This window comes from Rhincodon typus, unplaced genomic scaffold (genome assembly GCF_021869965.1).
Source record: "Rhincodon typus isolate 14 unplaced genomic scaffold, sRhiTyp1.1 hic_rhity00003297, whole genome shotgun sequence".
Classification (NCBI taxonomy): domain Eukaryota; kingdom Metazoa; phylum Chordata; class Chondrichthyes; order Orectolobiformes; family Rhincodontidae; genus Rhincodon; species Rhincodon typus.
In genome coordinates, this window is record NW_025968935.1 from 5,746 (window position 1) to 17,621 (window position 11,876).

The following is an 11,876-nucleotide window of genomic DNA, read 5'->3' on the forward strand; positions in this document are numbered from 1 at the left end:
GCCGCATCTGCTCCCAGGATGAGGCATTCCACTCCCGTACATCTCAGAGGTCCTCGTTTTTCAAGGACCGCAACTTCCCCCCCTCAGTGGTTGAGAACACCCTCGACCATGTCTCCCGCATTTCCCGCAACTGATCCCTCACACCCCGTCCCTGCAATAAGAACCAAAAAAGAATCCCCCTCGTCCTCACGTACCACCCCACCAACCTCCGGATCCAACGCATCATCCTCCGACACTTCCGCTGTTTGCAAACCGACACTTCCGCTGTTTGCAAGCCGACCCCACCACCAAAGACATTTTTCCCTCCCCACCCTTATCAGCTTTCCGGAGGGACCACTCTCTCCGAGACTCCCTTGTCCGCTCCACACTCCCCTCAAGCCCCATCACACCCGGCACTTTTCCCTGCAACCGCAGGAAGTGCTACACCTGCCCCCACACCTCCTCCCTCAGCTCCATCCCAGGCCCCAAGAAGACTTTCCACATTAAGCAGATGTTCACCTGTACATCTGCTAATGTGGTATACTGCATCCACTGTTCCCGTTGTGGCCGCCTCTACATCGGGGAAACCAAGCAGAACACCTACGCTCGGTTCGCAATAAACAACTGCACCTCCCAGTAGCGAACCATTTCAACTCCCCCTCCCACTCCTTGGACGACATGTCCATCCTGGGCCTCCTGCAGTGCCACAACAATGCCACCCGAAGGTTGTAGGGACAGCAACTCATATTCCACTTGGGAACCCTGCAGCCCAATAGTATCAATGTGGATTTCACAAGCTTCAAAATCTCCCCTTCCCCTACTGCATCCCAAAACCAGCCCAGCTCATACCCATCTCCCTAATCTGTTCTTCCTCCCACCTATCCCCTCCTCCCACCTCAAGCTGCACCCCCATTTCCTACCTACTAACCTCATCCCGCCCCCTTGACCTGTCCATCCTCCCTGGACTGACCTATCTCCTCCCTACCTCCCCACCTACACTCACCTTTACTGGCTCCATCCCCGCATCTTTGACCTGTCTGTTTCCTCTCCACCTATCTTCTCCCCTATCCATCTTCTATCCGCCTCCCCCCTCTCCCTATTTATTTCAGAACCCCCTTCCCCTCCCCCATTTCTGATGAAGGGTCTCGGCCCGAAACGTCAGCCTTCCTCGTCGTATGATGCTGCTTGGCCTGCTGTGTTCATCCATCTCTGCACCTTGTTATCTCGGATTTTTATGTCATTCTCTTTTTCAGGTGTGGCTGCCTCTCATAAGATGATGAGCACAGACTTGGAGAGAGTGAACAAGTACAAGACTTTGATTGAGAAAGCCGCCTGTGCCAATCAGATAGATCTAGCCATAATTAGTGCTATCATCTGTCGGGAATCCCGCGGTGGCAACATCTTAAAAAATGGTTGGGGGGACAATGGAAATGCTTTTGGTCTCATGCAGGTGGGAAGCAAGGCATTTTATGACAGACAGGGGAGAAATCCTGTCATGCGTTACAAGCAGATCTATATACAAATATAGATATTAGGAACAGGATTAGTCCATTCAGTCCCTTCTAGAATACTCTGGTCATTCAGATCTGATTGTGACGTCCAACATCATATTCCTGCCTCCCCCCAATAAACACTGACTCCCTGATTAGATAGACCAGTACAAACCCAGCTACAAGCTATGTTTTATGGTAGATTTTCTGATTCTATTAAAAGATGGAGGGGAAAGATTAGATGTGAACGCAGTGATTAGTACAACACCAATGCTATGCCCTTTGACAGGCCAAACACAAAACATGGAAAGCTGTTCCTTGATTCTGGGGGTTCATGAGGTTGAAGTACAGAGTTCCACAGAGGAAAGTGTTCCATCAATGTGAAAAGAGTAAGAAATAGTTTACTGCTTTTCAGAATGGATATTCTCGAGGAACTAGTAGATCATTGAATACCAAGCCCTAAGTACAATAGTACTAGACATTAGCCCACAGAACAGCATTATTCTTGAGTTGAAGATATCTGAAAATACAAGCATGTACGAACACTTTCATCCCTGCATATTACATTCCAGCTGGCTGCACCCTAGTACTGGATACACAAACGTATTGAAATATCCAACAAGTAAAGTGCTTTTAAATTGCAAGATATCAGAAAAACTGAATAGGATTCATTCTTGATTTTCTCATGTTCTTTTAATTCACTTCAAAGAAAGAGATTCCTTTTAATTCCACCTTGTGTGGCGGGCAGAGGCACATTGGTAAAGTGTTGAAAAAGATCCTCCCTGCATGGTTATCGGCAGGTTCAGAGTTAGTGTTTTCAATGGCATATTTTTCTGTTTATTTGTTCTTGGTGCCAGCACTTTCTTGACTGCACTGACGAAGGAATGTGAAAAACTGCATTGCTTGTGCTGTGGCTATATCCACAATGTTATTAGGGAGGAAGTGCCAAGATTTTACAGAGAAACTGTGAAAGAATGGCAATATAATTCTAAGTCAGAAAGATGTGTGACTTTAAAGGGGAACATGCAGGTGCTTGCATCACTTGTATCTTCTGCCCTTGTCTTTCTATACGGTAAAGGGTCCTAGGAATAGAAACTATTGTTGAAGAAGACTTAATGATTTATTGATATGCCTCATCAATGGCACATGAGTGCTGGAGGAAGTCCATTTTAAGGTGATGTAAGAGGTAAATACCAATGCATTCCTTTTTGGAGGCAAACCGACGAAGCACCCTTTTACAAATGGTCCCAGGTCTCTTTTGGGAAAGAATGGGGAGATATTGCCCTTTGAGAGAATTAAAAGTAAACATTGACAGGGATAAAAAGGAATATACTAATTGGAATTTTCAAGCAGCTGTCAAAGGAAGTTGTCAAGGTGTCAGGACATTTAAATCTCCTGCTATTTAAATTTTTGAAAAACAAAACCCTGCAACATTAAAAAAAGTGCTTGCCGTTTCATTCTGTCTATTGATCTAAGCCTGGGGTTTATCATTGCAGGATTAGAGCCGCATAACTGATTTTATAACCTATCATTATCTCAGTGGGGTCTTTATCAGTTAAGAGTTTGATTGACAGCTCCAAATGCTTGTAAGTTCTCTTAAATGGGACTATGAGTACAGAGACTCATAATTTTCTGGGATCCTGGCATGGAATGTGGTGGAATCTGAAATCAATAACAAATGTGGAATTAAGATGCTAATGAAACTGTTGTTGAATGTCAAGAGAAACTCATCTGATTCACTAATGCCCTTTAGGGAAGGAAACTGCCAGTCTAACTTACATGTGACTCCAGATCTGAGCATTGACTCTTAATTGCCCTCTGAAATGGCCTGGAGCACACCCTCCATTCAAGGTCAACAAATATTGACTATGCTAGTGACACCCACATCCCATTCCAGAATTCAAAGAAATCCTGAATACAACATTAAAATCATCCTGATATTCATGTTTGCATTTATTCTCTTTGAAGGTATTGATATCTGTGTATGGAAAAGAAACGTAATGTTTATTTCAGGTTGACAAAAATTGGCACATGGTGGTTGGAGAGTGGGACAAGTGAAGAGCATCTTCAGCAGGGGACAGAGATACTGATGGGCATGATTAAAGGAATAGCAAACAAGTTCCCCAGAGAAGCAGCTCAAAGGTTTGGGACTTTTCATTTATTTTTCATCTCATAGGAAAGAATTTATCTGTAAGAATTCATACTAGCATTTAAGGTGCATGCATTATCTGAGGTCATGACTGCTGGTGTTAGATCTAATGATTCATGCTCCAGTATCTTCAGTCCGTTCAAAATACCTACTTATTTCTTATCTGTTCTTAAGTGGAACACAGATTGTGCTTATGACTATTCAGGCACTATGTGTATAACATTCGTAGCTAAATTGGAGTCCAGAACAGTAAATACCTGAGAATATCAAAACCAACCATATCAACAATGCACATAAACATGAGAACTAGGAGAAGGAGTAGGCCAGTCATCTCCTCAAGTCTCCCCCACCATTCTGATCTGCCCGACGCCTCAAATCTTCTAATGTGCAAACTCCCCCCAGCCGACAACTCCCTGATATTTCAAAAATCTATCTTCCTCTTATTTAAATATTTTCAATGCTCTAGTCTGTACAACCCCCTGGGGTAGAGAATTTCACACATTCACTACCCTCTGGGGAAAAGAGATTGCTTCGCATCTCAGTGTTAAATGAGTGTCCTCTTGCTCTGTAACTGTATCCCGTAGCTTGTGATCCACCAACGAGCGGAAACATCTTCACAATATCCACCCTGTCAGGTGCCCTCAGAATTTTCAATGTGTCAATAAAATTACTCCTCGTTCTTCTAAGCACTGATAAACAAAGGCCTCGTCCGTTTGGCTGTTCTTGCTAAGTCAACTTGTTTATCCCAAGAATCAGCCAATTGAGATGTTTTTGAATTATCGCCATTGTTAGTATACCTTTTTTTAAATATGAGGACTAAAACTAGACAAAGTACTCCAAGGTATGGCGAGAACAAACAGCCTGTATTGTAATAAAACTCACCCAATTCTGGAAACTCCAACAAGAAATAAACATAGGCCAAAATTTCAATTGCCTTCTTAACTACATGTTGAACCTGCGCATAACTATTTGCGTTTCATGTACAGGGAAAATCGGATCCCTCTGAGTTGCAGTTTTTTGGTCTTGCTGCATTTAAGTAATATTGTGTCTTTTTGATTCTTTCTTCAAAGTGCATGACCTCTTCCTACATTCATCATTTTCCTACATTCTTCACCATCTTTGCAGCCACTCACTCAACCAATCCAAATCCCCTTGCAGATTCCTCACGTTTTCATTGCACCAAGCCCTCCCATCTTTCTTTGTATCATCAGCCAATTTGGATACATTATTCTCTGCTTCTTCAAAAATCAGTAATATAGACAGTAATTAATTAAGGCCTAAGAACTGATCCTTGTGGCACTCCAATTGTTACATCTTTCCAACCTGGAAAAGACCCATTAATCTCAACTCTTTGTTAGATATTCGACCTACCACGGTGGTGTCGTCAGTGAACTTGTAGATGGAATTCGTTCGGTATTGGGCAACACAAATATGTGTGTATCGGGAGGACAGTAGGGAGCTGAGAATGCATCCTTGGCGGGGCTCCAGTGTTCACTGTTAATGTAGAGAATGTGCAGTTACCTCTGTTCACTAATTACAGTGTGTGGGTCTATATATCCAATCCTGTGAAATACCTAATCAATGATGGACACTCCTGTGGATAGGTAATGAGGTGTAAAGCTGGATGAACACAGCAGGCCAAGCAGCATCATAGGAGCAGGAAGGCTAGATAGCCCTAGGTTCCCATGATCTCATGGTGTTTAACAGACATTGTAATCTCCAGAATCTTTCTTTGCATCCTATTAATTTGCAATCCAAAATTACTGGCTGTACTCCTTAAGTCATATCCCAGTCTTGCTTATCCCTAAGGATAGCTTGAATTCTGTCGTTCATTGTATTTCATTTTCCATCTCTATCAAATTCTGTTACTCCTCATATTTTTCCACTGTCCTAATTATGTATATATCTAAAAGACAATTGGTTCTAACTAACTGCAATAAGATTCCTAATATTAATTTCTATTCTAAAGTTAGTTACATGTAATGTTTTATAATTACCTGTCCTGTTAGCACTTTTTAGCTAATGAGTTGCAAGCAATTTGTTTCATACAGGATATGCCGGGCAAGACTAACTAATTTTCACATCATTGTTTGAATCTTTTCCCTAATGCTTTTTGGTAATCAATGTATCTTGCTGTATACTTGTATCTATAATTATGTTGGAATCCATCTCTGTGATTATCTAAAGAATCTTTTAACTAGAACCTATTTCTTAATATTGTGAGTAATTTTTAAAACAAAACTAATTACTGCAAGATAACTTTAGCTGCTGTTTTCACAACTGCATGATGAGTTCGGCTGACTGTCTTCTGGACTGAGATTTATTGTCCTCACTCTGACTGATCCTTTTCCCCTAATGGGACAACATCCTTTCATTAATGAAGCTGGAATTAATCACTTGTCGTGGTTGAATTAACTTGTTTCATCCTTCAGATTTTTATTAGCCATGACCCCACTAATTCATCTGTGTTTGTTATGGTAGAAGTTTACTTCCTCTTTCAATGTTTATTACAAACCTTCAGACTATCTACCCTTGGACATTTCTTATCAAGACTGTTTCTATATACACTCCTTGCAGACATTTGTTTATGCAATGCTCCCTTTGGCCTCGGAATAACCCTTTCTCAAAAGTACCAATGATTCACTTAAATGCTGGAGCAGGCTTTTAATTCTGTTTTAATCACACTTTTTGGCCATTTTGTGCCTCTCAAATATGCGCAGCTCCAACAACTTTCATAATCAATTTTCTCCCCCTTTATTAGCTTTTCAGTTATCTGCTGCTATTTCCTAAAAAGAAGCCCAAATTGTTCAGCCTACCACAATTTGTTGCCACGTTGCATGTTTTAGTTTTTGACTGGATACTCTCCTTGACTGCATTTGTTAACCACGGGTGATTCTTCTTTCTCATCAGCTCCTTCTTTTCGACAAGAATAAATTCTGCTTCAGCGTTAGGAAATAACTACTTAAATGTGTGTCATTGCTCATCCACTGATTTTCCCCTTAGTTTATTTCAAGAACCCACTCTTCCTTCAGACCTTTTTAATTGCCTTTATTTAAATTGAGAATACTGGATTCAGACATAAGTTGCTCACATTCAAAGTGAATTTGTAATTTTACCATGTATTGATTGATATTCTTTGGAGCATTCTTAATTATGAGACCTCTTATTAAACTATATCATCGGACATTACTAGATCTAAAATAGAGTCATACAGCAAGGTGTCCAATGTATTGGTTTAAGAAGTGACCCCTGAACCACTCAATAAACTCGCCTTCAGTGTTACCCTTGCTCATCTGATTTAGCCAGTCCTGATGCAGATTTAAATCACCCATGGTTATTGTAGTGCCCTTCCTATACATAGAGTCATACAGATGTTCAGCATGGAAACAGACCCTTTGTCCAATTCGTCCATGCCAACCAGATATCGTAAATTAATCTGGTCCCATTTGCTAGCATTTGGCACATATCCCTCTAAACCCTTCCTAGTCATGTACCCATCCAGATGCCTTTTAAATGTTGTAATTGTACCAGCCTCCACCACTTCCTCTGGCAGCTCAATCCATACACGCACCACCCTCTGCATGAAAAAATTGCCCCTTAGGTCCCTTGTAAATTTTTCCCATCTCACCTTAAACCTATGCCTCTAGTTTTGCACCCCTCTATGCTCAGGAAAAAAACCTTGACTATTCATCCTATCCATGTCACTCATGATTTTATAAACGTCTATACCCCTCAGCCTCCAATGCTCCAGGGAGAATAACCCCAGCCTATTCAGCCTCTCCCTATAGTTCACACCCTTCAACCCTGGCAAGTTAAATTTTGTTTGATAATATCTCCCATAAAGCACTTCAGGACATTTCACTATAATCCTTTTGAATGTACATTGACATTGCACTAAATGCATTTCCTGGTGCCTTTTTTACAGGTGGGATTTCAGCTTACAATGCTGGGACAAAAAATGTTCAAACCTATGCCAGAATGGATATTGGTACCACTGGACATGATTATGCTAATGATGTGACTGCAAAAGCTCAATGGCTTAAGAAAAACGGATATTAATTCCTCACCATTTTTCTTTCCATCCAGTGTGGTCTGACAACAATTCTTTTAACATTGCAGCTTACGAAATGTCTTTTTATCCTCATACAATATTGGAAAATAAAGTCAACTAAATTTGGAATTCAAAGAGATGTAATCATCTAAAATGCGTGGATGAATAAAAACAGATATAAAACATTAAACATACGCAGTTATAATTTTTATTAGTAATGTCAGTGCAAAATTGGGTGGAACCGACTGAAAAGAGCAGGGAATGTTTAAAAGCAAAATTATGTCAAACCATTTGCGCTTTCTACAATCTGTTAGGTAAGCTCAAGATTTAACTTGCCTGGATAAGTCTACACCATGTGTCATCTGGGCCAAGCCAATTGGTGAGACAGAAAACCAAGAGACACTTTTTGTGCATCGGGTTTATGGACAACACAGCCATACAGGTTGTTCCACCCATTTGTTACAACGTGGTGTACCACTCTCTATTTAGATACATGCGCTGAGATAATTAATTGTCACCGTACATTGCTTCTCAAATGTAACTAAAGAGACTTAAAGAAACTTAATAATGTGATTAAATAAATATTAACATCTGAGGAGCCACATAATGTACTAAAATGTAGCCCACTAGTCCTGGGTCATCACAAAATTAAAGCTATTAATCAAATAACTCAAAGTTCCATGTTTACCTGTTTGGTAGACTCAAGATAACAGAAGACACTGACCAGGTTTCTGTATTTACTATATATTACAAAAAATCAGTTCTGACTACAGGAATACAAAACATTAATTATCAATTTATGATAAAGAGATAACAAGGTGTAGAGCTGGATGAACACAGCAGGCCAAGCAGCATCAGAGGAGCAGGAAAACCGACGTTTCAGGCCTGGACCCTTCTTCAGAAATGGGGGAGGGGAAGGGGGCTTTGAAATTAATAGAGAGAGGGTGAGGCGATGATAGAAGGTGGATAGAGGAGCAGATAGGTGGAGAGAAGACAGACAGGTCAAGGAGACGGGGATGAAGCCAGTACAGCAGGAAATTATTCCTAACGTAAAGAAAAATATAAACAATCACAAACAATCTTTACACAGCTCAATTGCCTTGTGGGATATTTTCAATTTGTTATTCTGCTCATGGATATTAACAACTTGAATGACAACCTAATCAGCCCAATTTCAAGCGGACTTTTTGTGAGCAATTTCCTGATGCACCCAAAGTGGTAAACCATTTCTCTGGTGTTCTTTATTCACAACATTGCTCAATTTTTATGGTTTATTTAAACTGATGCAGAATAAAAGCAGCTGGAGACAGCTGCAGGAGTCACCCCTTCTCTGGAATTCAGATTTACTTCATTGGTTGGAGGCTTGGCAGCTAAAATGATCACCAGAGCCGTCCTTGTAAATCTTTTCTGCATCCTTTCAAATTTAACACAATCTTTCCTGTAGCAGGGAGACCACAATTGAAGGCAGGATTCCACAAGTGGCCTTACCAATGTCATGTATAGCCGCAACATGACCTTCCAACTCCTGTACTCAATGCCCTGACCAATAAAGGCAAGCGTACCAAACGTCTTCTTCATTACCCTGTCAATCCTGCAATTAGTAGCACTGTCTCACTGTTTCATACAAACATGTGTGACAAGGAACAAGGCCATTCGACCCTTCAGGACGGCTCATCCATTGAGTAAGATCATGGCTGATCTGTCTTCAATCTCAAATCTGCATCCCTGCTTATCCCCAATAATCTTTCATCTTCTGCTTCATCAAGAATCCATCTACTTTCGCCTTAAAAATATTTAAAGATTTTGTATCCACTGCCTTTTGAGACAGGGAAGTCCATACTCACGATCTTCCTTGAGAAAAAAATGTTTTTTTCTGTTTTAAATGGGCGACACCTTATTTTTTAAGCTCTGACTCTTGTTCTCTTTCCTCATACTTCTGCCTTTTGAAGAATGTTAAGAAAGAGATGTACATTAAAAAAAATTAGGAATTTTTAAAAAATCCATAAGAGACCCACAATTGACAAAGTCAAAAGAATATCAATGGAAAATCAATTCTTGAGAACATGGTGTACAAAGCCTATTTCCTACTGCTAATTTAATCAGATGGCAGAACTTAAATTCTGGTCAGTTGGTTGGAGGTTTTGTGATGCAATGACTGGTGGCCCTGCTTCTGAACCAGAAGCTCACGTTCACATCTCACCCCAGGGCTTGATGGTCAAGGAAGATGCATTCAGAATACAGATTATCAACCTGTAACTCCTTCCAACATGTGCTAATGGCAGGTAATAATAGCCAGAGAGCCATGTGATGGACAGAAAGTTGAAGCCTCTCCTACTTGATGTCCATAGCTCCAGATTGTAACATTCTTGCAAAAGCACATGTTCCAGAGCAACTTGAAATCCTCACGGAGTGTAACACACCAGCACCACCACCATCATAGAGTCATAGAGATGTACAGCACAGGAACAGACCCTTCGGTCCAAATCATCCACGCCAACCAGATATCTTACATTAATCTAGTCCCATTTGCCAGCATTTGGCCCATATCCCTCTAAACCTTTCCTATTCATATACCTATCCAGATGCCTTTTAAATGTTGTAATTGTACCAGCTTCCACCACTTCCTCTGGCAGCTCATTCCATACACGCACTACCCTCTGCGTAAAAAAGTTGCTCCTTATGTCCCTTTTAAATCTTTGATAACAAGGTGTAGAGCTGGATGAACACAGCAGGTCAAGCAGCATCAGAGGAGCAGGAAGGCTGACGTTTCGGGACTAGACCAGTCTTCAGAAATTGGGGGAGGGGAAGGGGATTCTGAAATAAATAGGGACAAAGGGGGAGGCGGATAGAAGATGGCTAAAGGAGAAGATAGGAGGAGAGGAGACAGACAGGTCAAGGAGGCGGGATGAGGCTAGTAGGTAGGAGATGGGGGTGGGGCTTGTGGTGGGAGGAGGGGATAAGTGGGAGGACAGGTTAGGGAGGTGGGTATGAGCTGGGCTGGTTTTGGGATGCGGTGGGGGGAGGGGAGATTTTGAAGCTCGTGAAGTCCACATTGATACCATTGGGCTGCAGGGTTCCCAAGCGAAATATGAGATGCTGTTCCTGCAACCTTCGGGTGGCATCGTTGTGGCACTGCAGGAGGCCCAGGATGGACATGTCGTCCAAGGAGTGGGAGGGGGAGTTGAAATGGTTTGCGACTGGGAGGTGCAGTTGTTTGTTGCGAACCGAGCATAGGTGTTCCACAAAGCGGTCCCCAAGCCTCCGCTTGGTTTCCCCGATGTAGAGGAGGCCACAACGGGAACAGCGGATGCAGTATACCACATTAGCAGATGTGCAGGTGAACATCTGTTTGATGTGGAAAGTCTTCTTGGGGCCTGGGATGGGGGTGAGCGGGGAGGTGTAGGGGCAGGTGTAGCGCTTCCTGCGGTTGCAGGGAGAAGTGTTGGGTGTGGTGGGTCTGGAGGGGAGTGTGGAGCGGACAAGGGAGTCATGGAGAGAGTGGTCCCTCCGAAAAGCAGATAAGGGTGGTGAGGGAAAAATGTCTTTGGTAGTGGGGTCGGATTGCAGATGGCGGAAGTGTCGGAGGATGATGCGTTGGCTCCGGAGGTTAGTGGGGTGGTACGTGAGGACGAGGGGGATTCTTTTTTGGTTGTTATTTCAGGGAGGGGGTGTGAGGGATGAGTTGCGGGAAATGTGAGAGACACGGTCGAGGGCGTTTTCGGCAACTGTAGAGGGGAATTTGCAGTCCTTGAAAAACGAGGACATCTGGGATGTCCGGGAGTGGAATGCTTCATCTCGGGAGCAGATGCGGCAGAGGCAAAGGAATTGGGAATAGGGGATGGGCTTTTTGAAGGAAGGTGGGTGAGAGGAGCTATACTCTAGGTAGCTGTGGGAGTCGGTAAGCTTGAAATGGATATCGGTTTCCAGTTGTTGCCAGAGATGGAAATAGAAAGGTCCAGGAAGGAGAGAGAGGTATCGGAGATGGTCCAGATGAACTTAAGGTTGGGGTGGAAGGTGTTAGTGAAGTGGATGAACTGTTCTTGGCCTGCTGTGTTCATCCAGCTGTACACCTTGTCATCTCAGATTCTCCAGCATCGGCAGTTCCTACTATCTCTGTAACCCTTTTAAATCTTTCCCCTCTCATCTTAAACCTATGCCCTCTGGTTTTGGACTCCCTCACCCTGGGGTAAAGATCTTGTCTATTCAC

General features: G+C 42.4%; 1 protein-coding gene across 1 annotated transcript in view; it reads left to right on the plus strand.

The window, feature by feature from the left end:
* The window catches only part of LOC109930068 (lysozyme g-like), a 9,575-nt gene extending 1,783 nt beyond the window's left edge, over nucleotides 1–7,792 (plus strand). Inside the window, 5 exon segments of the mRNA XM_048593615.1 lie at nucleotides 1,233–1,429; nucleotides 3,483–3,521; nucleotides 3,523–3,593; nucleotides 3,595–3,611; nucleotides 7,544–7,792. Of these exon segments, the coding sequence (XP_048449572.1) occupies nucleotides 1,233–1,429; nucleotides 3,483–3,521; nucleotides 3,523–3,593; nucleotides 3,595–3,611; nucleotides 7,544–7,677 (458 nt within the window). The 3' untranslated portion in view covers nucleotides 7,678–7,792.
* Nucleotides 7,793–11,876: the final 4,084 nt, after the last annotated feature.